General features: G+C 49.5%; 1 protein-coding gene across 1 annotated transcript; it reads left to right on the top strand.

Moving 5' to 3' along the window:
* The first annotated feature begins 7,664 nt into the window (after positions 1 to 7,664).
* Rbp1 (retinol binding protein 1) lies at positions 7,665 to 27,283 on the top strand. The gene is given in 5 exon segments (XM_050157235.1): positions 7,665 to 7,827; positions 7,829 to 7,931; positions 8,369 to 8,547; positions 25,382 to 25,483; positions 27,033 to 27,283. Coding segments are annotated over 5 exon segments (597 nt in total). The 5' UTR covers positions 7,665 to 7,668; the 3' UTR covers positions 27,087 to 27,283.
* The last annotated feature ends 228 nt before the right edge of the window (positions 27,284 to 27,511 follow it).

Genomic DNA, 27,511 nt, shown 5'->3' with positions numbered 1-27,511 from the left:
GGACAGATCCCAAGGGGTCCCATCTTCTGGCCAATGCCCATGGATAGAGCTTCAGGATGTACCCTATCAAGAGGAGACCTATTGCTCCAGCCTGACGGACTTCTCTGTTTTACTTTTAATTTTTTTCAACAAAGTAAAATAAAGCTTATATCTTTTTTTGAAAAAAAAAAAAAAAGAAGAAGAAGAAGAGCAAGTCTGATTGCATGTGGGTTGGTGTCTAGCTCCCACCTCTGTAAAAAGGCACCGGACAGGTCTAGTGTTCTCTGAGTGGATGACACCTGGACAAACACTAGTACATGTTTCATTTTTAACAGAGATCAGACCTCTACTCTTACCTGTTTGCTTTACAAAACAAAAGGGGGAACTGTAGCGAGCTACGTGGTGTCACACCTGATAGAGATGTATAATCAACTCCTAAGATGGCTAAGGCCTGACCTATGCTATGATCATGCAATGATTATCAGCTGCCTGCAGATGCGTGACCCTATGGGCAGTGCCCACCTGGCAGTTTGAGGTTGGCAGTCCATGCCTACTTAAGAGCTGGGAGAGGTTTGCCCGAGGAGAGAGAGGGGAGAGAAGGAGATAGATTGCTGTGAATAAAGTCCTGGAAAACTGCTGCAAGAAGAGCTCCGAGTGTTGCGTTTTCCTTATAGGTCGAGGGTGGCCGTGACAAACATACATGTCAGACTCCTCAAACCTCCTTTGAGAGGATGACCCCTCTGAGACACCAAGTGGCTGAGATCAAACAGGCGGCAATGGGACTGCGGTTTCAATCCAATCAAATTCTAAAACCCAGCCCTGGCCGTTCCCTGTGATTCGGTCAGTCACAAGTCAGAGCAGGAAGGTCGTAGAAAGAAATGACCATGTGATATTTGGAGGTGGTCATTGTTTGACTCATTGAACTCCTGGGCTGCTCCTCATCTTTCCAGATGCCTGAGTGTTCTGCAGCCTGTCTAAAACCATGTTTGTTCCCCCATGGTTTCTGAGGAGATTGGATCCAGCCTGGGGTCTCAGCTTAACCCCATGCAACCACGGCCCATCCCTCTGAGGTCAGCAGGACTCCCAGGGACTGCCTCAGAGGACTCGGTCTCCTGCTATCTGGAAATCAATGTGTGCCTGACTGGATGTCTCCCTTTTATCCCTTCATTGTATAACTCTACTCCAAGATCACACAAATATCACTCTGGCCGGATTTGTTCCCTTTAAATCTGGTCAGAACCTTACGAAGGTACATTAATTCTTAACAGCTTATAGATTTCCTTTTCTGCTTAGAATATATGCCCAGTGATTTCATTTTACATGGGTTTCAGTTTCTACTTCCATATTGATGATGGCTTGGGAGGCTTGTTTCCTCTCTGTGGCTCCCTTCCACAGACTTATTTATCAGATCCGGCAGGCTAGGGTCCCCATAGATCCTCACCTCACTGGAGAGACAACGGGTGGTTAAGATCAGAGGCTCTGGAACCAGACAGAGCAAGACACAAATTCTGACTCCAGTCAGCGCTGACTTTCCACCCATGTGACCTGCCTGGAACAAGTAAAAAAGCAAAACAAACAAAACCTCCCTCCAAACTTCATGAGCCTCTCAAGACCAAGACCCTATAGTCTCGTCTTACCCAGAATTCTACAGCTGTGTGTAGTTAAGATTCGCGGCATCTGAAAAGCCCTTAACTTTGCACAAGGACTTTGGTCTCGTCTTGCCTCGCATCTCTCCCCACCTCACCTCTTCTGCCAAGGGTCACTGTCTGCTCTTGCTGTGTCTTCCAAGCAGCACTGAAAAGCCATCCCCACACCCTTTATTAGCTTGAAAAGATGATCACATGACAGTCTTTCTTATTATATTTACTGGTGTCTGTTTTGTTACTGGAATGAGGGTTTGAGTTTTCTTTTCTGATTTCTCCCCTCCCCATACTGTAGCCCAGGCTGGTCTTGAACTCACGTAATCTTCCCATCTCAGCCTCCTGAGTGCTGTGGTTACAGGAGTAAGCCATCATACTCACTAGAGGTTTTTCTTAGTTCCCCATGTACAGGCAGAATTGCAGAGGTGCTCAGGGGCCAACCGTGAGACCCGCAAACCTGTTTCTGCTGTGGTGTGGATAAATGTCTGGTAAAATCCAAGGTATTAAAAGCTTGGTCTGTTTGCTTAGGTAATATATTCTTGAGATGACAGCTTGTTGAACGTTGATTCTTCAGATTTGTGCTTGACGATGACTCTGACTGGTATGAAATGGGGAGTCCAGAGAGCTCCCTTTGCTGCCAGTCTGGCTTCACAGTGCACACCTGCTAATGCGAACCCGGCCTTCCCTCGGTGTAACCCTCACTTTCCAAATTAAACAGTTTTTCTGCCGCCTCAAAAAAATAAAATAAAATAAAATAAAATAAAATAAAAGCTTGGTCTACAGAGTGGTATTTTGGAGAGGGAGTGAACCTTTGGGAAGTGTGGCCTGGTGGGGAGGTCCTTAGACCATTGCTCTTGACAGCAGTCATGATAGCATCCCTTTCTCATTTCTGTGCCTCCAGCTTGTTCTGCCCCATGCTCCTCACCATTGCTTCTGGGATGCCCACCAGAGGCTTAAAGCCACTGCTCAGGCTGATGTTAGACTGGAACCTCCAACCTGTGAGCCAAAAATGAGTCCTTTGTCTTCATAATTATCTTGGGGATTTTGTTGCAGGGATGGAAAGCTGCCTGACAGTTTATGACAGATCTGCAGAAGGGATGCTGGGCACAGTGGAATGACACACCATGTGATTCTAAACCAGCCAGAGTGTTGAAAATGAAGAAGCTGGGGAAGGGAGCAATAGTCAAAATGCTGGGGTGATTAGCTAGACAGTGTAGGTAACACCTAGAAGCTGGAGAGTGAGAGAAGCAGGCTCTCCCAAAGAGGCAGGAGGGGGCTTACCTTGATTTTAACCCATGAGATCATGTGAGATTCTGACCTTCAGTGTGGAAGATAGTAAAACATGTTGCTTTATGCTCAAAAGCACACAAGCGTTTGACTTTGAGAGAGACTTCTTAAAACGATACAATACATCATGTTTACTTTAAATTCTTTGGAAAGTGGGAGCTGAGACAGAGAAGAAAGAAGGCTGGCCATGCTTTGAGAGCTGTTAAAGCTGGGATGAATCCATGTTGGGTTTTTAAATATTTTTTTTTCTTTTTCTGGTTTAAATTTTTTCCATAATGATATAGTTTATAAAACAAAAAGGGGGAGGAGGAGGAAAGAATGGAGGAGAGAAAGGGACAGAAAAGATGGAGAAAAGGCCCTGTATGGTCTGTCACAGTCTACAGAAATAAATGTCACATGATTGGTTGAGAAGTCACACAAAAGGCAGCAGACCCACCCTGTAGAGCCATCTTCTATACAGAAATAAACACACACACATACACACACACACACACACACCTTAGGTTATGACTCCAGGAATTGAATTATAGACATGGGTATATAATTTTCACATTTGAATATGTTTGTGTGTGTGTGCACATGCCACATGTGTGGAGGTCAGAGGACAATGACCATTCCTTCTGGGTAGGATCCCAGGATGGAATTTGGGTTATGTCTAGCTTGTGCACCAAGTGCTCACTCGCTGAGCCATCTCACTCACGTCTGAATATTGATACACTCACCAGTCAATGCCCTTAGGACCTCTTGATAAAGCCCTGTCAGTCCAGCACAGGACTCAGGAAAGCAGTTTTGATGTCCGCCCCCTTTTTCTTTCAAACAATAATCTTGAAGATAGCATGGTGGCAGCTGACCCTAGAGTTGGGTTATTCTCTAGAGTGTGACTTCAGAGACGTTTGGCCATGCTGCAAGTCCCCAAAGAAGGCTGAGCCCTTAAGGAGAGAAGCAGAGATACAATGTGAGAATACAGGACAGAAGGCCAAACCACTGGTCCTCTGCATGAGATAAGGGTTCTGGTGTGGAAGATCTGTCAGAGAGGATGGGATGATATCGGTACCCTCTCAGCATCTTGACAGGAGTATTTTCTGAGGATGAACAGTCTCTGCCTATCTCATTGCCCTTGGGGAACTCTGTAGTTCCAACAGCTGAAGAAGACACTAAGCCAGCTGCTTGCTGTGCCAGCAGCAGGTGCCAAGATAGCCCACCTTATAAGGCAGGCATGTGATGAAGATCCCCGTGCCTCTGATGTTACCCTGTGGAGAAACAGATCAGCTGAAGAATGTAAAAGCATGTCTCCTCCTGGTCTTCAGAGGGAGGGCCCGGAGCTCCTCCGAGCTCCTCACCAGTGTGCCCCCATAGTCCTCCTCCCTACCCACCACAGTCCAGGAGTGCCCCTTGCTCCTATTTGTCCCACTGTATACATACGGCATTGGCTTGGCTGCTCTTGACCTTGGCACTCATTGGGTCTCCAAGAATTGATTGTGAATCTCCACTCCTGTTCTTAGGACCAGTGAACGAAGAAAGTTCAGTTAGGGGTGTCCTCGTGTACTGCACCCTGCCATGAACAAGCCTGCCCCTTGCTTCCCCAGACTCGCTCCTCCTCCGCCCTTCCCTTCCCCCTGCATGCTGATCCTCCCCTGGATCCCCTCTTTGACTCTGCCTGTCCTGAAGCTCCAGCAAGAGCTGCCTCCTGGGTCAGTAGCCCCTGCCCTCCATTGTTCTCCTCTGCGTCAATCACACAGAAGGCCATTTGAAACCCGCTCTACAGAATCTGACCAGCAGAGGCAGGTATCAGCCAAAGGATAATCACAGTGGTACCCGAAGCTTCCGTGGAACACCTTGCACTTCAGTTTAGTGGATGGATCTTAAGACCCTGGAGTAGGGCAGAGGCCAGCACTACCCCCTCCCCCTTCTTTCACTCCTGATCCCTCTGGATAACGCATAGAGGGTGTGGATTTGCCCTCTGTGTCATACCCCTTATATCTCTTTATTTTTCAGGTCCCACCATTCTGAGGGGTAAGTACCCATTTTACAAGTGTGGAGACTGAAGCCTAAAGAGGCTAAGTAACTACCCAATATCCCTCAGTAAGACAGTGACGTGGGTTATGTCAAAAACATGTGATCTGCCCTAAAGCCCATGCATGCAACCTGACCCAGCTGCAAGACAGTCAGCAGCTATACCCCTCCATAGGCTCATATGTTCACAGTCTTATTTCTTTTTGTGGAACTGTTTGGGAAGGATTGGAAGGCATTGATTTCTTGGAAGATGTATGGGTGTGGTGTGCAGGAGGCAGGCTTTCAGGTTTCAGGCTCCTGCCTTCATCCCCTGTACACTCACTCTGCTCTGGATTATAAATATGAGTTTTCATTTTCCTCCCCAGGACCGTTCCCCTGCTTTGTGCTCCCCACCATGATGGTAAGGGACCCCTATCCACAATAAACCCTTCCTTCTATATGTTGCCTTTGTCCTGGTTTTATCACAACAATAGAAACCCTAACTCAGTGGTTTCAACCTTCCTAACCCTTTAATACAGTTCCTCTTGTTGCAGTGACCCAAAACTATAAAATTATTTTTATTGCTACTTCATAACTATAATTTTGCTATTTTTATGAAACTTAATGTAAATGTTTTCCACTGGCCCTAGGCAACTCCTGTGGACAGGTCATTCAACCCCCAGGTTGAGAACCACTGCCCCACAGGGAGCCTCCTAGAAAACCCACAAGGGCAGGATTTTAGGGCACTAGAAAAAGAGACAGGCAGAGACAAAGTAAACTAACTGACCGGCAGCTACGTGCTCAGCAAGCCAGCTCAGCACAAAGGTCAAGAGAGCGGGAGATGGCCAAAGTGACCAGGGAGAGGAGTGGCCAGATCTGTGTCTTCCCTGATGAGCAGCAGACCCAGAGCAGGACAGTGGGTAGAGGAACATGCCTCTGTCCAGAACACAAGGTGCCACTCGGAGCACTGCAACCAGAGCGGGACTCACGAGCACTACACTGGGCTTTGGCATAAACAATCTCAGGAGCCTCATCTCAGGGCACAGAGGGAAGGGGCTGGAGGGGGTGGAAGTTCCGGGAATGTGAGGGGGCAGGAGAAGGACTTTAGACTTGTTGGGAGTGGGGGTGGCTAAGGGAACATCAGTTCACCATTTAATCCACTAGCCAGTCCTCCATCCCAGTGAGTGAGGATGACAAAGACGCTGTGTGCTGGGGCTGCCCCTCATTCAGTGTCTTAGACTAGATGATTTGGGCAAGGCAGGATCACAAAAGTGACTTCTTACACTTTTGGGTTATGCACAGCTAAGACAGGCTACCTTGGCTACCCAGCTTAGCTGAGCTCTGCACTAACTGGGGAGGAGACCCAGCGCCAGGATCTGGATAACAGCCCACAACTTGAGCAACCCAGAGCCCGACAAAGGGCAGATGGAGACCAGGGCTGTGGTGCAAATACAGCTGTGGCAGTCAGCCAGGATGATTCCCCCAACCCCAGAACCTGACAACATCTGGAGGCATCTTTGTGGAATCTAGTCGGGGCTAGAAGTGCTACTGAAAATTCTCCAAGATACAGGGTAGCTCTACATTCCAATAGTTATACATTCCTATAGTTGTCCATTCCAATAGCTCTACATTCCAATAGAGCCCTGGGGGACAGCAAGAGAATGAGAGATGCTAAAATCCCAACCTTTCTCCCAGAGGAGAGGACACTTTTCCCACCATGAGAGAATGTGTTCTTTAGTCATTTAGCCAAATGCACTGAGGACTGGAGGAGGCATGGTTCTGTAGCTAGAAGAAAGCATACCACCCCTCATTCCACAGGCTCTGATCTGTGCTAAGAACAATTTTAAAAGAAATATTTAATCTTTCGTAGGTCAAAAAGTCAGCCACTGTGAATACGCCATCTCTTTGTAGCACACAGGTGACAGGTGAGGTGTGATAAAGGTCTTCACTGCTACTGTTGCCAATGGCAGCGAGGATCAGAAGCCACGGAACACACCCACCCCTACCCCAACCACAGCCCTGAAGCAGGCAAACAGGAGCTGAGCTGGGTAAGTAATGGAAGCCTACAAAACAATGGGGATTCGTTCTCTGCACTGCTATTGGAAAGGGCACAGAATATAAGTGAGAGAAGCCAAGTGCAGAATTAAGGGGAGGGCTGTGCTCGCCTTCTGTCTGTCGATGGAGAGGAAACCACAACAGCCCGCAGAAAAATGACAGTTCAGACCGGCAAGAAGCCTTGGGTCTCAGATCACGGTGCACGGTTCACCTGGAGCGTTTTCTCGTCCAATGCACCTTTAATACCACCAACTTTGCTTCATTTCCTTGGAAAGCTGTGGGCAGTTGCGCTGCTCTTCATCCCCAGAGTTAAACAGACCAGCTTTTCCAAAATGGCCATGCCACTGGCGTGGAGCTTTAGACAAAATGACCTCTTCCTTAATGGTAAACCCGGAGGAGACAACTTCTCAACTCTCGAGAGGTCTGTGGGTGAGAGTTCCTGACGTTTCAAGAACTCCCAGGCGGATACCGGTGAGAATCCAGGCGCCTAAAGGACTCCCAGGAGGGTACACAGAAATTAGGGCCAATAGCAGCTCTTCCCCTTCCACATCTTTCTGGCCTGGGAAAGTGAAAAGAACAAATGCAAGTTCTGAACCAGAAGGTGGCCTGCAGCAGGGACAAACCTAGTATCGCACCTTCCTCGCCCCCACCCCCGCCTTAGTCCCCGCCCCTGTCCCCGCCCCGCCCTCGTACACTGGGCGGAGGGAGGATTACAATGGATCCTCCTGCGGGCTTTGTGCACGCTTGGAATCCAGCTGTCACCGCCCCGCAGAGCCCGGAGTCCCCCGAGGGCGCTCATTTCCGGGCCGCCCGTCACTCGGAGTGCAGTGGCAGCCGGCGTCCAGGCCGAGCCTACAGCCACTCCTGCCTTCTCGGTGTCCGACCACCCCCAGACCGTCCCCAAAATGCCTGTGGACTTCAATGGGTACTGGAAGATGCTAAGCAACGAGAATTTTGAGGAGTACCTGCGCGCGCTCGGTAAGCGCGCTTGAGTGAGCAATCCCGGGCTCCATGCAGACCCGGTCACCCCGAGCCCAGAGTTCGGCTGCCGGCTGCCAACTAGCAAGCCTGAGCTGTTAGGGTTAATTGGTGGCAAGAGTCCATTAGCTGTCCCTGGTGACAGATAATTCAATTAGGAGAACCGGGTTAGCTTTGCTAGTTTTGTTTTTGAAAGGCTAGCGAAACAAAACAAACAAACAAACAAAAAGTTTATTTTCAAAAGAAAAAAGGGGCGGGGGGGGGGAGCACAGAAGGCCCTCAAAAGCCTTGCAACTTGAGCAAGGAATCCCAACCTTGTTCCTCCGTGCGATCGCTCCCGAAGCTGTCTAGCTAGGAAACTCTTCCTTTTCCGTTTCCTTTTCTTTTTCTTCTCCTTTTTTAAAACAACTGTACCTATCTCTCCGCACCCCTTGCAGATGTCAACGTGGCCTTGCGCAAAATCGCCAACTTGCTGAAGCCAGACAAAGAGATCGTGCAGGATGGCGACCACATGATCATCCGCACGCTGAGCACTTTTCGCAACTACATTATGGACTTCCAAGTTGGACAGGAGTTTGAGGAGGATCTGACAGGCATTGACGACCGCAAGTGCATGGTGAGGCCCCGCGAGCCCTTGATGTCGCCTACCCTGGGGTTCTGTTCCAGAGCTGGCTCGTTCATCTGGAGGGAGCAATGATCCTGTGTTGGGAAGGACTGCAGATCTTCCCTCCCAGCCCCATGACCCCAGGGTAGGCAAAAAAACACTCTTCAAATACTGGTGGCTGGTGGTGGCAGCTGCAGAGGTTCCACTTCAGTGAGTCTCCATGGTATTCAGGCTCTACCTGGTGCTCAGACACACGTGGCTGCACCAAGGTTCACCCTAACTGTGAGGAGATAGGAGCTCATCTATTTTACAGATAAAATTGACTTAATGAATCCGGTAGAGTAGTGGGGAGAGGGCCTGGGATTCCCAACAAGGCCGTGAACTCTTTGATAGAGAAAAGGAAGGAAGGAGGAGAAAACACAGGGACCCCTCCAGGCATAGTCTCCCCAGTAATCTAGTGTGAAGTCTCTATAGGGAGCAGGGGGCCTTGGCCTCTGCTGGAAGTCCCCTGGCCTGCTGCTCTTGCTGCAAAGCTGGGATTTGGCCCTGGCTCACCCTGATACCCACTGAGCCCTGAACTTCCTTTCAACCTTTTACCCAATTCCTAAATCTATAGAACAGTGCCCAGCATCCAGAGCTAGAAGGAGAAACAGTAGGGGTACAGGAAGGCCCAGCCCCTGCTTCCTAAGAGTGGGAAACTAGTGACCCTCAGACCCCAATTAGCAATGCCCCAGCAGACTCCGGAAGGTCAGTCTCGGGCCGCCATCCCCAATTGCGGGGGTTTCTGGGAGGCCAGGATGCTTCCAGTGCCTCTTGTGTTGTCTTGGGTCCAGACCTCACTTGTGCCTGCTCCCAGGAGCTGCCTTGTTTGCAGGAAGGAGGAGCTTGCTATCCTTCCCTCACTTGTCAATGGCTGTCACCACACAGCTGCACTCCGTTACCACTGAGTTCAGCACTGCTCCCAAATCTCAGGCACCAGATGCTTACAGTCAGAAAGGACACCTTCAGACAGGGTCTGCCTTCTCTCCATTGCCCAAGACTGCTTCCGGGCCACTACATAGAACTCTGCTCCATACTTCAGTTCCCTCTTAGGGGTTCTAGCACAACACATCAGATGTGCCTTCATTTGGGATCACTACAGTTCTGAGTGTGGTGGCTTGAACTTGATTGATTATTGTTGGGGATCACCTAGTAAAACTAGGTGTCTACCGTGTGCCTGGTGATGTTATAGTGTACATGAATTCACCAATTCTTCATCAGCTTTATATAAAAGGTTTCTTCCTGGTCAGAGTGGGAGTTCCCTGCAAAACAGTGGAAGAGTCTGAATGAGCAGTCTGCCTCCCTTGGGTGTGGTTGGGACACCAGGCGTGTACGTACACACATACACACACACAAAAGCAAAGCACCGTCCTTGACATCCAAGAACACACAGTCATTGTGTAAGTCAGACTCTCAGAGGTCATAACAGCGTTTGTGTGCCAGGAAGACAAAGGGAGGCAAGGCAAGTCATGGGGCAGTTAGGGGGGGATCCTGGGGTTCTGGGGGAGGTCCCTTCTGCACTAGTTAGAAAGGGATGGGAGATGGGGGAGGATTTGGAGCACAAAGGAAGGGGCAATGGCCACCTTTTCTCAGACCTTCCTGGTAGGTGAACCAGGGAGGGATCTAGCCTCAGGCTGAGCTGGGGGATACTGGGGCATTCTGGGGGATGCTGGGCTAGTGTTCCTGTTATCTTCTTTGCTGCAAGACTTGTTGGCCTCACTCTCTGGGAGATGGGATTGTTATCAAAGTTGGAGTCAGAGACAGTTCTCACTACCTGAGCTGAGGCCTGAAGGATAGACAGGAAGTAACTGTAACCAGCTAAACAGGAAAGGAATGAAAGCAAGGCCAAGGGCAAGACAAGTGTCTGACCAAAAAAAAAAAAAAAAAGTTATTTCAGACCTGTTTCTTACTGGGTTCTGAGCTCAGCCTGGGGAGCTGGCTTCCTGGGTGCCCAGGGTAGTGGAGGAGGGAGATGCATCTGTATCTGTGGGCCCTTGCAGACCCATGCCTGGTAGAAGCACAGAGGACTGAGGCACAGAGCTGGGGCTAAGGGAGCTATGGTTAAGGAAGCTCCCTGAGCAGGGTCCTGAAGGACGAGGTGGGAAGGAGGCAGAGCAGACAGGCGTGGTGAAACAGGGCACTCAGAAAAGCGTGGGTGAGAGGCGGCTGTCAGTGAGAGAGCCGGTACTCTGCAAGAGCTTGTGTGTGGCTGGGCTTCAAAACATGGCAGAGGGACAAGGGGTGATGAGGACCTGAGAGAGGACCTAAATGTGACCTGACAAGCCAGCAAGGTGGGGCCAGGCTCACATTCCTCTGCACAGGGCCAGAAGATTGCTGGTGCAATGTCTCTGTTTCTTCCTCTTCCATGGGAATCTCATCTGTATTCAGAGTGACAGCCAGAAGACAGAATCCAGCCTGCAGATGTATTTTGTTTGGCCTGCACAGTGTTTGAGTCAGTTGCCAATGAGGGCCAAGGCGTCTAAGATTTCATAGGGAGAAAAAAAAAAGATTCTATGCCTGACTGTTCTTAGGAAACAAAACATCAAGAGCTGAAAACCCTGAACTTGCACTCTTGCTCCACGGTGTAGGTCTCTCACCAATCAATACCGCCTTTACGTGAGTAGTTTGCCACCATCCTCTCCACCTTGGTACCAGAGGGTCAAGTAGCTGTTTGTCTTGTTTACTCTGTAGCTCCTGCTTTGGAGAAAGGCAGCCTCTCTACACTTGTGCCTGTATAAAAAGCAGAAATGAGATGCAAAGGACCATAGGTCGCTGGCTCTAATCTACCTCACCTGCCGCCCTGGACATGATCTAGAAACATATGAGCTGTCTGAGTGACTCTGAAGCCCCTAGCCCACCATTTCCAGTCTGGTCAGTAGAGATCTTTCTGGACCACAGGGCAAGCAGAGGCCTCAGTTCTGGTAGATGTATAGGAAGGCTGATTGGGATCCAAAAGACACAAAAGATTTCCCCACTGTCTGCAGTCTCTTTTGTCCGTACTGTTAGTTATCGGACAAGATCAACCGTGAGTGTCAAATACAGTCAACCTATGGGGATTTCTCAGGATGGGGCTGGGACAAGTAGGTGTTCTGCAGCTTCAGGTAGAGTTTCCCCGCTTCTGGTCAGGACAAGCACTACAATCATTCTGGTCTTTGTCCTCAGCTGCTCTCCATAGTGAGGGGGACGGGACAAGACTGAGCCTCAGCTAGGAACCAGCAGTGAGCCTGGCTCTGCATGCTGGTGGCAGAAGGGCCATCTGTCATCCCACAGTGGACACCAGGTCAGGGTTTCCCTGGAAGAGACTGCTTTGTTCGCTTGGGTCTGGCGCTGCCTCCATCGGCTTTGGCCTCGCCTTCATATCTAGCTTTGAACTCAGAATGACCCCTCCACGGGGCCTGCCTTCCGCTCCCAGCACTTGGCCCACTGCCGCTTTCTTTGTTTTTATTATAAAAGGGAAGGAGAAAGAACCAAATAACAGAGGAAGAGTACAAAAAGAAAAGAAAAGGGCCCCTTCCTCCTCTCAGCTGGTATCCTACCCCTCAAAGCTTATAACTGCTACAGTTTCCAGCGTGTGTATCGGAAAAGCCTAAGCCTTGCCACGCGTGTCTATCTGCCAGCTGGTGAATTGGCCAAATTACCTGCCAAAGGCTAGAAGGGAGAAAGAGAAGGAGAGAGGGGAAGGGAGGAAATGGAAGGGAAGGATGGACCAAAAAGAGGAAAGGAGGGGAGAAGAGAGATGGGAAAATTCCCTTTTTCTGCATATAGTTTTTTTTTTAACTCCATATTTTTAGGCACCTCTCCTTATCTGCACTTTCAGATTTTTTAATTTTTTTTTTAACTGTCTGTGTTTCCTTCCTTCCCCTCCATATAACTTCCTTGCACATGCCCGTTTATTCGTTCATCCACATTCATCCAGCCAGGCATCTAATTATGTATGGCAACACATGAAATCCATCAAGCCTCTGTTAGCACTCTGGTTTAAACTCTTGCCAGCTTCCTGATCCTGTTCTTGACCCATTAGAGAGATCTTTGGGTTCTTGTGTTAACAAATGTCTTGCCAGTGGTAAAATGAACGCCTCAGGCTGCAGAACTCAGATGCCTTTGGATCTGGGAGCCTCATTAGAGCCCCCCTGACCAGAGCAGGCCCTTCAGCTGGGTCTTTTCCAAGGCTTTAACACAGGATCTCTTTCATGTCCTAGCTTAAGTTCTCCGACCTTTGAAACCAGTGTCCGTAGCATGCTTTTGAGGATTACAACCAGAAGAATTAAAGCAGCCAAACAAAATTTACAAAGTAGCTTTTCAGGACTCCCGCTGGGAGGGTCTGGAGTTTTGCAAGGCAGGAGGGAGGAAACATAACGTGCAGTCAATCTTCCCTGCACCTGACTGCACCAAGCTCTCTCCCACCTCTTTTTTCCTTAGGTCCTCATAGCAAATGCTCTTCAGTAGGGATCGTGTTACCCATGTCGTAGATAAAAAAAAAAAAAAAAAAAACCAGGGCTCACACAAAAATGGTGTTTTGAAGATCGCTGCCCCAATGTCTGTCAGGTAAGCAGTGAGCATGCAAAGGGTCACAGAGGTCCTGGGCTAAGTGGGAAAAGCTTGGGGCACTGTCAACACAGCTGCCTGCAGGGTGAAGGCAGCTGATTACACACCCTGCTTCTGTTTCCACATTCGTAAAATGGGCATCGTGATTGCTGTTCTGCCTGGCTTCCTGGGGTCAGTTCTGAGGACTGACCACGGAGATCATACATATTACCTTGGCTCTGCTGCCATGCCATGCACAGAATAGGACCAGAACCCTTGCTGACGCCCGGACAAGGCCAAGTGTTTGTTAAATAACTTGCAGTTGTTTGATTTTTCTGGCCATCATTGCTTCCTTATCCCCTGCCCTGCCCCATCCAGAAAGGTACCTGTTTTTACTGGTAGGAATTCCCTACTCTCTTTCTGGATCCTGGTGGGCCCACAACACAGCACCTCTCCAGGATGAGAACCTGCAGACAGGGTGATACATGCCCATCACGCCCTTTCCTGGGATTTTATCTGAGGATTGTGGGAGAGAGATAACGAAGCTGATGTGACCTGACCCTGAGACTCTGTGACCAGTGCCCACACCCATCTTCCCACTTCCACAGCTACCTGGAGAAACCCAAGTGAAGGGGGAAACAAGACAGGGTCAGGGACATGGGCATCGAGGGGGAGAGAGAGCGACTTGGAGTGTTGTGGGAGTTCTCAACATTTTACAGTTATGGGAATTGTACATTTTACAAATCTATGGGAATACAATTTCCCATATAGTTAAGCTAACGGTGCATCTTTCTTTCTCCTTGAGCCCGGCGAACTGCATTCCCATCTCTTCTTGTGTCTGGAAACATCCTAAGACATTCAGAGTCCAGAGCTCCTGAAATGACCTCCCAAATCTTTAGAACAGTAGTTTTCACACGCTTGAGCCTGTCTTGTCCAGAAGGTTCTCTCTCCTTCAGAGCTCTGGGCTTGGGCCTGAATGCTTGTCTTTCCAACAACCAGTTCCCAGGAGCTGCTGATGTTGCTGGTCCAAAGGACCACACTGTTAGTACTCTGAGGAACAGCTGGCAGGGCCCTTGTTCCCATGGCCTTCTCATTATAATTCAGAATAAGGATTTTGTTGCTTCATTAAAACTGCTCCCTTCAGGGGCGGGAGATATGAGTGGTCCAGCTCCATACCAGTGGGAGACAGGACCAGGAACTGCCCATGGACACCACTCTTGCAACAACCCAAGATAGTTCCGGGTTCCGGTGAGGCAACTGAATATGCGGATGGACAGGCACAGTGTTCTGAGACAATAGGGAATGACAGTGTTCAGGGAGTCAGGTTAGGCGTTTGAATCCTGCTTCCAGCTTCCAGCTGTTTTCCCGGAGAGATGAGTCCTCATGTCCTATTTGCAAAGAGGAACCAGAAACTATACCCACCTATAGCGCTGTGCAAATTAAATATGATGATAAATTATATATTTCTTAATTGCAGAGTAACAAACTATCTTGAAAACTAATACCTTAAAATAAGTCGTTTATTTCATTTGCAAACACGAACTTTGAGCTAAAGATCAGAGCGGATGTCCCAGCTGGGGGCCCAAGGATTCTCTCTCCAGATGGCTTGCTCATGAGAGGAAGGCAGATGTGTGTGACATTTTTGTGAGCTCCGAAGGCACTGTAGCTTTCCACTGCTGTAACAAAAATACCTGAGCTAATTTAGATAGAGGGAGGCAGGGTTGACTTTGGCGTGCAGCCTTGCAAGTTTTAGTGGATGGTTAGTTGGTGCTGTTCCTTCTGGGGCCATGTCAAGGTGGTATAGGTCATGGAGGAAGCTCTTTACAGGGGATGGCTGTTTCATGGGCCATTAGGGGTAATGGCCAGAATAAAAGCAGAATCCCAATATCCCCTTCAAGAGTATCCCCTCCTATCACCAGAAGGCTTCTGAACAGGCCTCAACTCTTAAAAGTTACAACACCTCCCAGCAGGGACATGGGGCTTGGGGACACCTGTCCAAACTGTAGCATCTCCTGGCAACTCTCCTATATTCTGTTGGCAGAAGTGGTCAGAAACGCTCCCCCACCCCGTGTAGGAGAGGATCCAGGCTCCACCTTTGAGCAAGCAGGGTGTGGCGGAGCTCTGAACTAACCCTGACGGATGCTTCAGGGGAGCTGGCAGGGCTGCAAGCCTGACACACTGTCACCATGGCCTCCGGCACGCTGTGACTGCCCAGCAGGTCTGGAGCTGGTTTCTTTGCTGAAGCTTTGAAGGTCTATCCAGATGGGGCTGTGTCTCTGACTAACGTCAGTGGGCTCTGTGGGGGTGTGGGAATGGAGCCCCAGGAGGTGTGCCTGAGCCTGTCCTTTGTAGTTCGGGTAGAGGTGGTGATTTCTCACCTCCTGGGCCCAGCTCAGGAGCCCATCCTGAGGGATAGAAGGGGAGAATAACCTCTGTGCTGAGGTCTCTGCTATTAGCCCAACCTTCTCTGAGGACCCTCCTGCCAGAGGCCTCACAGGAGGACCCCGGAGAGTTTGTTCCTTTCTTTTGACAGTCACTCCTGTGACCATTTGTCCTCTAGAAATCAAGGCCTCAGTCAACTTCAGTCCCTTCTCTGCGGGCTCAGGAGATCATGGTGGTTTTGACTTAGAGTTGATTGGAAACACTCCTGAGAACAAGGGCCCAAACCACCAGTAGTACCTCTCTGGGGGGGTCTTTTTTGTAGCATCAGTCACTTGGTTTTCTAGAACCCTGCCACACCCTGTGTGTTGTGTAAATTAAATTGTATTAGAGTGCTTGTTGCACACACACACACACAGAGAGAGAGAGAGAGAGAGAGAGAGAGAGAGAGAGAGAGAGAGAGAGAGAGAGAGAACACCCCTGCTAACTCATCCAGGTACCTTTTCTGTTGACTGAATCCTTCATTAAAGTCCATTTTTATTGTTAACTGTTCTGACTTCTCTTGGGGTTTCCTCTGATATGCAGACACCCCGAAACAGCACCTCAAATACAAGGGGAGCACGGCATCTTTCCGTCCTTGTACCCCACCAGCCCTCTTCTTCTGAATTGGGAGTAGAAGGACAACGGAGAGGTCTTTTGGGAAAGAACTATAAACTGGATGTACACAAAGGGGTGGCAGGAAACACAGGCCCTACAACCATCTTTCCCACCTCACAGTGAAACTGTTCCTACATCCCGCCAGTGAAAAAAAAGGTCTCTGTCTGACAACGGACTGTGAGTCAGAAAATCGTCTTACTCCTGACTCAGACAGCCCACAGCCATGCACGGAGCTGGGATTCCAGGAACACCTCTTTCCCCTTAAGTTTGCACAAAGGTGTCTGTGTGCAGGTTCTTAATAAAAAATCCCCAACAGCCCCCCATAAACATAGCTCTAAGAGCTCCTGTGACCTTGTTTCTGTTGAGCTCTCCAGGAGTCCTGGAGAGCAGCCCCCCCCCCCCGCCCCTGCCTTTCTACTTTACACACTGGGTGGGAGGTGGGGGGAGCCGTGAGGAGGAGAGTTTCCAGGGTCACAACCACTTCAAGTCTGTTGCCTTGGGCTTGAACTTTAGATGTTTGCAACTTCTGATTTTGTGTGGTTCCGAGAACAAGCTGACTCCTGCTGGCTTCCTAAATTCCAAGTCCTCACGGGTGGCCAGAACGACTGGCTCTTTACCTCCAGAGACCACTACGCAGCCATGTCAACGGTTGCTGTGAAGATAAAAGTGTTTATGGGCAATCCGTCGTCCAGTTCCAAGGACTCAGTTTTGTAATATCCACCCCCTTCCGTCTGCACCGCTCTGAATATCTTGCCTGTAATAACAGCAGTAATAACAGTTAACATCTCTTGTGCTTGCTGTGTGCCAAGCGCGGCACTTCCTATGGACGGTTTCACTTAATGACTGCCATACCTCTGCGGTCATCTCCCCTCCCCCATCCTCCACACTCCAGCACACCACCTGCTCATACACTACTCCCAGCTTGACACCTCCCAGAGCTCCTCAGGGCTGACCACCCTCTGACCTTAGGAAATAGCCACTGGCCACTCCAGTCCCGCTCCCCACCACACATCCTGAGTGGGATGCCTTCCTTTGCTCTCTCTGCTCTCTCCTCCAGGACAATCTCTTGCCTCCTTTTGGAAGCATAGTTACCCAGTGGTGGAGAGCTAGCCCAGGCTTACCTATTCTCTCGGCCTTGTCTGGATTCTCCTTCTCGCCACCATCCTTCCTTTTGCCCCAGGCTTCCTCTCGGCAATTGTACCCATCTCTTAGGCCACCCATGACACTCGCTAATGTGTCTGAGACTCTAGACAGCAGAGACCCTTACTTCTGCATCTCATGACCTGGCATGAGGGGTTCCAGTGTGTTTCTTAAATGAATGTTAAATGAAAATAGCAGGACAGTATAAAAGATTGCCATTGGCCCTGTCATACAAGATCTGCTCTAATCCGATTTAATAATAGATTATGTCTGCCAGGTATTTTCCTCTGCCAGACATTCTTCTAATCACTTTCTCTCTCTCTCTCTCTCTCTCTCTCTCTCTCTCTCTCTCTCTCTCTCTCTCTCTTCTCTCCTCTCCTCTCTCCTCTCTCTCTCTCTCTCTCTCTCTCTCTCTCTCTCTCTCTCTCTCTCTCTCTCTCCACGATGCAGGATAAACCGGCACCTGGTGGATTTGGATCCAGGCAGTGTGACTCTAGGTGCTTAGCAAAGAGAAGTGTGACTATTGTCTTAGGGATCAGAGCTCTGGGTTAACCTACCTTTGAGCTTTGCGGTGTCCCTTCATGAAGCCCTGCCACGGGATGGTCTCATCAGTAACAGGAGAGAGGGTCCCTTTTGAAATCTGTTCTTCCCAGTCTTGAAGGCCACGGGGCTGGCTAAGAAGCCGGAATTCAAAGGAGGCAATTATCCCTTGTCTTCCTGGACACGATTTTTCATCCATGCCCCCTCCTGTCTAAGGAGTCTAGAAGTCAGTCCTGGCCGTCAACTCTGCGGGCCTGACCTCCTTTGAAATTTTATCTCTGTGTGAACTGTTGCCCCAGGAGGTCGGGAGGGGGAGGAATTATTTCCCCCCTCCCCCACTCTGAGCCTCTACTAACCTGTGAAATGGGGGTAATTAGCAAGTCAGGGATTACAGCTTCTCAGTGAAAGTTAAGTGATGTACTGAGAAAATCTTCAGGGCGGGATGGGTTGCTGGTATTTATCCTCCCACCCTGTGAGCTGTCGCCTCAGGAGATCATTACCGGGTTAGGCACATGTATGAAGGGACACATGCCCATCCAGGGAAGATGTGACAGGGTTGGGAGAGTGGAAGGTTTAAAATGGCATGTGCCACTCCATACCACAGACCAGGCTGGGGGAGGCCGGCAGAGGACCAGGTTGCTACTGACCCAAGAGTCTATGGCCTGCATGGGAACAGCCATGTTTGAGCTGACCTATTTGCAATGAGGAAATGGAAGCTGCAGAAGTAGGGTGAATGGCTCAGGCTCACCTCACCAGAAAGGAGTAGAGATGGCTCAACCACAGTTCCATGACTGTAGCAGACTCCCCTGCAGCTGGGAAGAGATCCCTGGTGGACAATGGCCCTGTGGGAGCAGAGGGCAGGTTGTGGGCTCAGAGTCTGACAGGAGATTAAAACTATGGCCCGTACTTCATGTCTCTGTGTATCACCCCTCACTTCTTAGGCCCTTGAAGCCAGGTCACTCCTATGGCTGGCATATTCTATAAAACTCATCTGTGGAGGAACTGGCTGCCACATTGCCTGGGTTTTTTTTTTTTTTTTTTGTCCTGGGGTTTGTTCTGGAAGAGTCATTGAAAACTGCCGGTGTGGCCCTAGGATGGCTTTTTCCAGTCGTTCATTCATTCAAAAACTTGTATGTACTTTTCTGCCACAAAGTAGTGATTGGCATCCCACATGTGGTAAGAGGATCCCAGACTCCCTGGAAATACCTCTCTGAGCTGCATACTCTTCCCTAGCTATTAAGAATGTATCTTATATCCTCTGGGTTCCTCATTTCTGTTTGCTGGGAAAGATCTGCAGAGGCCAGGGGCTCTTGTGAGAGACAAAAGGTTTCTTTACACTCAGGTGGGTCATCTTCTCCTGGATCCCTCTTCATCCTGTCTCCAGCACTCCCTGGGAGCAGGGGCAGGAGAGACCACTACCTGGGCTTAACACAGAACCGCCTTTGGCCAGCTAGAGCCCCAAAGACAACAAGAAGGGGGTTGTAAACCTTCTAAGCAAATCCTGTTTTGGAAGTGCCAGGTCCAGCTTTATATAAAAGAACGGGAGAGTCCACCCTGGAAAGGCTGGCCTAGCGCTTCCTCCCTGCAGCCCTTCCCCTTTGATCTGCCAGCAATTCCTAGGCTGTTCCCTCTGCCTGGGATTCTCTGACTCTTCCTCTTCTCTCTCCTGCTTAACAGAACTTTCCAAAGTCTCCTCTAGTGTCACTCTTGGCCAAGTCTCCTTCAGGCTGCCTCTCCCTCCAGCTGATGGGGCAACCTCCTGCTTTCAAACCTTCAGCACTTCAGCTCCCTACTGTTCATTCTTGGGGAGGTTTCCTGGTGTGCAGGAAGCTGGGGGGGGGGGGAGCTGAGTGCTGTTCCCAGCAGAGCCCAGCCACACCTCCTCCTTCTTGGCAAGGCTCAGCTGAAACCAGGGGACTGCTGAGCAGTCTCTGGCCTCTCTAAACTGAGAAGGACCAGGGCTCCAAGAGGTCTTGAGGTGTCAAGGTGATGTGTTCCTGACCTGCTCAGTACACTGCCTGGCGCATTCTGAGTGTCTGCACTTGTCACGATGGTGACCATAGTGGTGGTGATCATGACACGATACTGTCACTTCAACCAGAAAGCCTTCCAGTTGCCTGAACAGGGCTGGGTGGCAGGGGCCTCCAACACTCTTTTGCCCAGCCTCTCACCCTCTCCTCAGAACCTTGGCCTCCGTGGCTAGCACTTTAGTATCTGGCACTTTCGGCCCTTTCTTAAACAATTGGGGGTAGGGTGGGGTGGAATAATGTACCAAGATTATTAATCTGGACATATTTCGTTTCATTGGTCCTAAGACTCAGGTCACCATTCTCTGTTAACATGGTAGAGCTGAAGACTCGTGCCGGAATTGCAGTCTCTTGTGCCCACAAAGGTCTCGTCACAGCTTATTCATTCATAGTAGCTGTTTTTAGTGCTCTTTATGTCTCTAATTACTCATTTGCATTTTAAAAGCCTTATTAATTTGGTTTTCATCTGCAAGTTAGCGTCACCCTGTATGTGCTGGTTTTAGGTAGTTGCAAGCCCCGTGGGAGTAGACCAGAAAAAGAGAAGCCGCTACCTGTCCTTTGCACTTCTCAGGCCCCAAGGGCTGCAGACTGGACTTTATAAGAAGCTTAGGGGTTTTGTTCTTTTGTTTTCCAGTTCTAAAGCTTGCAGATGACGGAAATGCTGTGGCAGGCTCTCAGGACAGGGCCTGGTCCTCATGTGTTAGCGCTTAGGACTTTCCTACCCCTCCCACCCAAGAGCTTGTTTAAGACAAGCACCGGAGGCCGCCTTCACAATCCGCCAGGAACAGAAAGACCCTCAGAGAGAAAAGCATGTGTTAAAAGCAAACGGCAGGAGGAAAGGCCAGTTTCTGTCTTTTACCAGTTCACAGAATAAACACAAAAAGTGCCAAAGCACTGTCTGAGCTCTGCCTTTTACCCCCAAATCTAAAGAGCGTGGGTGCTGGGGTCAGGTGTGGCTCTGGAGTTTGCACACAAAAGTCACCGCAGGCACAGCGTCTCCTCTTATGACCTGCCTCTGGATCCACAGAGACAAGACTGAGCCAGAGGTGGGTCCAGCAAGAGAGAGCCTGGTAGGGCTGGGTGGACAACATGGAGGGATAGAAGTGACCAGTCATCCCTGTCCTTGGAGTAAGTGGCAGCATGTGGGACCCTTAATAAATGTCACACATTTCCTGAGAGCCACATTGAGTCTCGGTGTTTATAGGTCACACCAGGTCGCTGTCACAACCACTACTAGTCACCTGAAAGGGACAAAGAAGCACAAAAGCATCCCTGGAACAGGGTCACTCAGACTTCTTGGCTGCAGTACCAACTGGGATTTCTGAGTGGATGGAAGGGGGATAATGGCTTATGAAATGACAGTCCCTTGTCAGAGTGGTGTGAAATTATCCTCACTCATCTCTTGGCATGTATCTCCCTCAGAAAGCTGCTGACAGAGCCAAAGAGATGTGAATTATTGTTCATTTTTTAATAAAAACTTAGACAAGATTTGCTTATAAGCTGCCACCCTGGCCCGAGTCCTGTTGTACTTTCCTGTGATGTTGGTAAGAGCTGCTGAGAGTCTGAGTAACAGTGAGACTGTCCCCTGCCTTGTCCTTGGATGTATCTGGCCTTCATTTCTAAGGTGAGGTTCCTGAGTCTAGGACATCAGTTCATGTCACGTACACACACACACACACACACACACACACGCACGCACTCTCAGCATTTCCTCTCCTTGAGACTTGAAAAGCATCAGGAATGTCCTCTTGTCTGAAATCATATCCCAGTCATGCCCATTCCCTGACACTGGCACCTGAGGGTAAACAGGTGTGAGTCTGGAGATCCAGTTGGCATGGCCATTAAAAGCTTTAAAAAAAATCTACACACAATTCCCTAAGACAGTTCCTCCTCAGGACATATGTCTTGAGGAAATGTGTTAAAAAACTATGTGTACGAGAAAGTTTTATTTATACTAGTGTAGAATTCTAAAATATCCAATGCCCAAGAAGAGGTATTTAGCTGAATAAAGTTGTGTAATTTCACTAAAACACCACCAGTGCCAGCTTCAAGGGCTTCAAGGGGCTCCTTGCCTGGATGGATGGTCTGCTGTTACTATCTTCAAATCTTGGTGTGTTTGAATAAGAGCCCCTGATTTTCATATTACTCTGGTCCTTACAAATTATGTGGCCATTTTCTGGACAGAACATAGCAGTGAAAAGAATGCTCATGGAGACTATTTGTCAAAGTGGGAGTAGTCTCTAAATGAAGAGACAACAAGGCATGAAAGAGTGGCAGAAATAATGTAATCCTATTGAGGTATGTTGATAAACAGCTGGACAGAAGTAGACCAAATGCTGGGCAGTTATTGCTGAAGAAGCAAGATGCCATAGACTCATTTCTATTCCTTCTTTTCCATTACGGGAGGTTGATGTGAGAAGTCCTTCTGTATATGTGTGCTTTTATTGGTTAATGAATAAAGAAACTGCTTTGAGCCTATAGCAGGCCAGACCAGACTTAGGCAGGGAAAACTAAACTGAATGCTGGGAGAAAGAAGGTGGAGTCAGAGAGATGCCATGTAGCCGCCACCAGAGACAGACAAGCTGGTACCTTGTCGGTAAGCCACAGCCACATGGTGATACACAGATTAATAGAAATGGGTTAAATTAAGATGTAAGAGCCAGCCAATAAGAAGCTAGAGCTAATAGGCCAAGCAGTAATTTAATTAATACAGTTTCTGTGTGATTATTTCGAATCTGGGCAGCAGTGAATGAACAAGCGGGCTCCTACAACAGAGGGTCTGCCCATTGACTAACTTTTTTGGAAAAAGCAAAACTGTAGATCACAACTGAGATCCAACCAGTCTGGCCATGCCTAGATGAGGTCAGGAGCCCTACACCAGCAGAGTAGGTCTTTGCATAAACACAGGGTGATCGGTTGCTGAGGAAACCAAGTGTTCTTAGGAACTCTTTGAAGCCAAGGACTCATTTTCCCATCCCTCTTCCCATCTGGCATGAATGACATCCAGGAATGGCTTTTTGCTACATTTGGGACATAAAGTAACAGCTTTGTCCCATGGCAGTCTCACTGGACATGGACTACACTTTATTCTGACTGGGATACTGGACTTCCTCAAGTTTGAGGCTACACATGTGCTCCAACTGAGTCTTTGATTCAAGGAGAGGAGCCACCCACAAGTCTCCCTGTGCTCCTCACTATGAACCCCCTCCAGGAGCTGAGGTCAGATTTATTCCTGTGTGAGGTGGCACACAGCTGGCTGCACCTGCCTCCCTCCTGTGTGTCTGTGTTCATGCCATTGAGTGCAGCTACACACATGCAAGGCATGCATGTGGAGATCAGGGAACAGCCTTACGTGTTGGTTCTCACCTTCCACTTTCTCTTAGACACACATGGTCTCTTGTTCACTGTTGCTTATGTGAGGCTGATTGGTCCACTGATTTCAGGCAATTCTGTCCACCTCCCATCTGCTTTGAGGGGCACCCTGGGATTATAGACGTGCACTACTGTGCATAACTTTTAATTGTGAGTTCTGAGGACCCACCCAAACTTAGGTCATCAGCTTGTGCAGCAGGCACTCTGCCTGCTGAAATGTCCACCCAGCACGGTTTGTGTGTGTGCACACTCATGCACCCATCTACACATAGGCAGGTGCATGGACACATGTGTATGGCAATCAGAGGTCCACCCTAGAAGGCATTTTGCAGAAGTGCCTTCCACATTTGTGTTTCTTTTATTTTGTTTGCTTGCTTTTTGTTTTGCTTTGTTTTGTCTCCCATTAGCCTGCGGTTCTCAGATTAGGCTGGGGTCCCAAGGATCTCCCAATATCTGTCTCCTAGCAATGAATGGTATCATAAGCACAGGGCAGCACCAGACTTTTTACATGAATGTTGGAGCTCTAATTCACACCCTTCTACAGATGTAGAATCTCCCTGTCTCCATCTCCCGTCTCCTCCTACGTGACCCATTGAGGACTCATCTCAACAGCAGAGGGCAGTAGTGATCAGCGAGCCCAAAGATGGGGCTGGTACCCCTTCAAGGGCAGCAAGGGGAAAGGGAAAGATCCTCTAGAAATCCTCACTCCACCCTCGTTGCCCAGATTTTTCCTCTCTCCCATCCGCCTTAGACTGTTACTGGTGGTCCTGATGCTAAGTACGACAGAGAACAAAGGAAGCTCAGAACTTGAGCTATCTAAAGCCTCTGAGTTAGCGCCCTCATGACTGGTGGGAATGCAGGGCCTCAGAGTCAGTGTTAAACTCACTCAGTGCCACACAGTGAGCAAGAGTGAACAGAGCCCTTCCCAGGGGCAGACAGGGCAACTGACAAGGACTGTGTATCCAAACGGTGGGTATGATATGTGGGCAATGTCCTAGGCATGTCTGTTCACTCAGCTGAGGTCCTGTTGACACGGGGTGCTTATTCATTGGCCATTCTAGGGAGACCAGACCGAGCTCTGGCCCTCTTTTGAGTGTCCCTATCCACCCCTGTGTTACTGGGTGGGTCTTGGTTGCTCCAAAGAATCAGAAACTCCTCAGAGATGCCTGTCTCCCTGTCTCAGCATCTGGAAGGGCATACCATGCTTTGTGAGGATGTGAAGGCTTAAGGGTGGGATGTGGGGATGAGCTGTATCAGATAGAGTGCAGCCTATAGGCTGCTGGTCTCGTAGGACAGGACCACACACAGTTCAAGTCGCGAGTACTTGTACCTTATTCTATCCCTCCTATGCCTCTATCTCACGACAGACCACCAAGCACCTGTCTCCCATGGACTCACCCTTCCTTTGGGGCCCATCCCAGTATCTCTTCCTCCCTGGCTTCCCCTTCCTTAACTTACTGCTGACCTCCTTAAAGTCTCTCACATGAGACGTAAGTGGCGTAAGGTCTTTAAAACGAAGCCGCACAGCAGAGTGGAAGAGGGGACTTCAGAGCCCCACCGACCTTAACCTGGGCCATATACAGGAGATTCCAGCCCATGTAGCAGGCTACAAACACAGAGATTGAGACTTGGTTCAGAGCTGCAGGTGGCTGTCAGCCAACTCCTGGAGCTGGCTGTTGATATCTGAGGTCATTAACCCCGGGAGATGAAGGGTCTTTGAGGGCATGGATGAGGCCTTGTTGGTATTACAAGACCTAGCAAAAGCTGAAGTGATAATGACTGAATGGCTGATCTGTCAGGGGATAGACAGGGTTCTCCTCACAGACAAGATGCGGGCCTGACTGGCATACCCAGATGCAGCCTGTGCTCAGCCTGGAAGCCCCTCCTTCCCAATCCCCATTCTCAACCCTATCTCAATGACATTTTCCCTTCCTAATTGCCCTTTTAAATGGAATTTATGAAGGTTTTCATAAATTTTAAAACTGATCTGCACACTTTAATAAAAGCATGTGGTAGGCTGGGAGTATTGGGCTGCAAATTTTCTACACTAAAATTGCCAAAAGCGCATCTTGAATTATTGAGGTCAGGAAGCATCCCTCTCTTCCGGTCCAGGGGGGTGGGGTGTGTTCTTCCCTAGAACTGACTACTGTGGGTTTTTTGCTTGGCAGACCACAGTGAGCTGGGACGGGGACAAGCTCCAGTGTGTGCAGAAGGGCGAGAAGGAGGGACGTGGCTGGACCCAGTGGATCGAGGGTGATGAGCTGCACCTGGTAGGTTCTATGGTGGGGACCCGGCCTGTGCTCCCCCCCAGAGGTCCTTACTCCCTGCAGAAGCGATGGATGCTGGGAAAGAACAGAGTGGTGAGGCCTTGGTTCTACTCTGAAGTTTCTCCTCTAAGGGTCTGGAGAAGACGCCCGAGAGACTCAGAAATTTGTTTTCAAGATCTAGGCTGACCCTAGGTCCAAGGAGAGGGAGCAGGTAGAGAGGTATTTAGTAGGACTGGCAGCTGGCAAGGCCCTTCTGTTCTCTGGAAATGAGATGTGGAACTCCGAGAGGCTGGCTTGCCTGTCCGGTGGCACTTCCACAAAGCATGGAAATAACCAAATTTGCTTCCAAATAATTCCTGCCGAATTCACCAGGAGAATATGATCTCAGCGTAGGCCAGGGGCCAGGCAAGGTTTTCCTCAGTTCAGTCCTGTTCTCCACCCTCAGCCTCAGGTCAAAGTCACTTCCCCTTTGACTTCAGCCTGGGAAAGCAAGCACAGAGACCTGCACTCCCTCAGAGCTAACATGGCCCTTGTCCTCTGAGGGGGAAGTCGCCTATCACTCCTCTACCCTGGAATCCCCCAACTACTACCCTTCTTTTGAAGGGACCTGGGCCAGATGACCTTAATCCTGGGCCACTCACTGGTCCCCAGCTGTCCCCATCCTCGTCTGAGGACACCATCCTGCCGCGCATGACCTCGGCAGTTGTGAGGATGCGAGCTGTGAGGAGAGGAGGCCAGCTGCTTGGGGCCTGTGTGTGGGGTCCATCCTCCATTCAGGCTCCTCCCTGGGCCTCCATTTGCTTAGCTACAAAAGGGGCAGGCACGATCTCAGTGTCCCCTCACTCAGTGTCCCCTGCTGCTCTATGTCAGAGACTACAAATCAGGCTGGGAAGGTTCTCAGATGGTTTCACATGGCTCTTAAAGGGCTCCAAGCTTCTTGGGTCAACACTTAAACTTCAGTGAATGTCACGCAAATGTCCAGTTCTCCAGCTCCACTTCCCAATGACTCGGAAGACACAGAGTTTAACTGCCATTGGCCCATGGCTTTAGTCAGCAGGAGCTGTCCCTGTGGGCAGATCTTGGGCTATCTTGGTTGCTCTTAGAACTCGCTGGAAGGCCAGGCTCCACCCACTGAGATACTGGCAACTCAACACTGTCCCCAAACTCCAGGTAACTCCAATAGACAACCCAGGCTTAAATCCTTGTCTACTCTGAAGCAAACTAGCGAACCAGTTCCTTTGAGCCTGAGCACAGACTGTCCCAAGCCTGGGTTGCTAAAGCTCTTTGACTTTTTAAGGGAATAGGGAGAGGGGCGCCATCAAGGACTCCTATTGGTCAACTGGGAACCAACCCTTCTGCCAGCCTGTACTGTCTATAGGAATCAGAGAGCCTCATCTCTGTGGTTCCCACTCTATCAGCTGTCTAAGGAATTAGTTAAGCTCATGCCGAATGATAGTAGCCATTCAATATGTTCCAAGTCCCTGTCCTGAGATGCTTGGAGCCTCAAATGTAACATTGCTTTAACTAATAATGAGCGTCTTTATCATTGCAGGAGATGAGAGCCCAGGGTGTGATCTGCAAGCAAGTGTTCAAGAAAGTGCACTGAGCAGCCTGAGAAGATAGCCTTGGTCTTGAGGAGCGAATAGGATGGGTCTGTGGTCAGGAGCACCCCAACCCTCTGCCTAACATGGGTTGGAAACACATAGCCACCCAGGCATCTGCCATTAGAGTCTGTCTCATCGTCTTGTCTCTTTTCCTTTTCTTGAGATGAAGCTACCCCCAATAAAAATGATATCTGTTTAAGACGTGTGTTTTGGAGAAATTTTACATCCACCCATGTTTGCTTTTTCTCCAGGGCCTCTGAGGCCAGTTCCTCCTGATGCCTCCCTTGGGCAGAGGGAGAAACTGCAAAGCCACCGAAGACTCAGTCCTGAGGGTACAGCTGTGCTTCTTTCCCCAGAGGCACGCGCTGAGCTCTTGGAGGAACACAGTGTGCTTGGCTCGGTATCTATCATCTGGGTGTCAAGTACT

This window comes from Alexandromys fortis, unplaced genomic scaffold, assembly GCF_014885135.2.
Source record: "Alexandromys fortis isolate MF-2015 unplaced genomic scaffold, M_Fortis_MF-2015_v1.1 scaffold_85, whole genome shotgun sequence".
NCBI classification, from domain to species: domain Eukaryota; kingdom Metazoa; phylum Chordata; class Mammalia; order Rodentia; family Cricetidae; genus Alexandromys; species Alexandromys fortis.
This window is presented reverse-complemented; position numbering and strand designations above follow the sequence as displayed.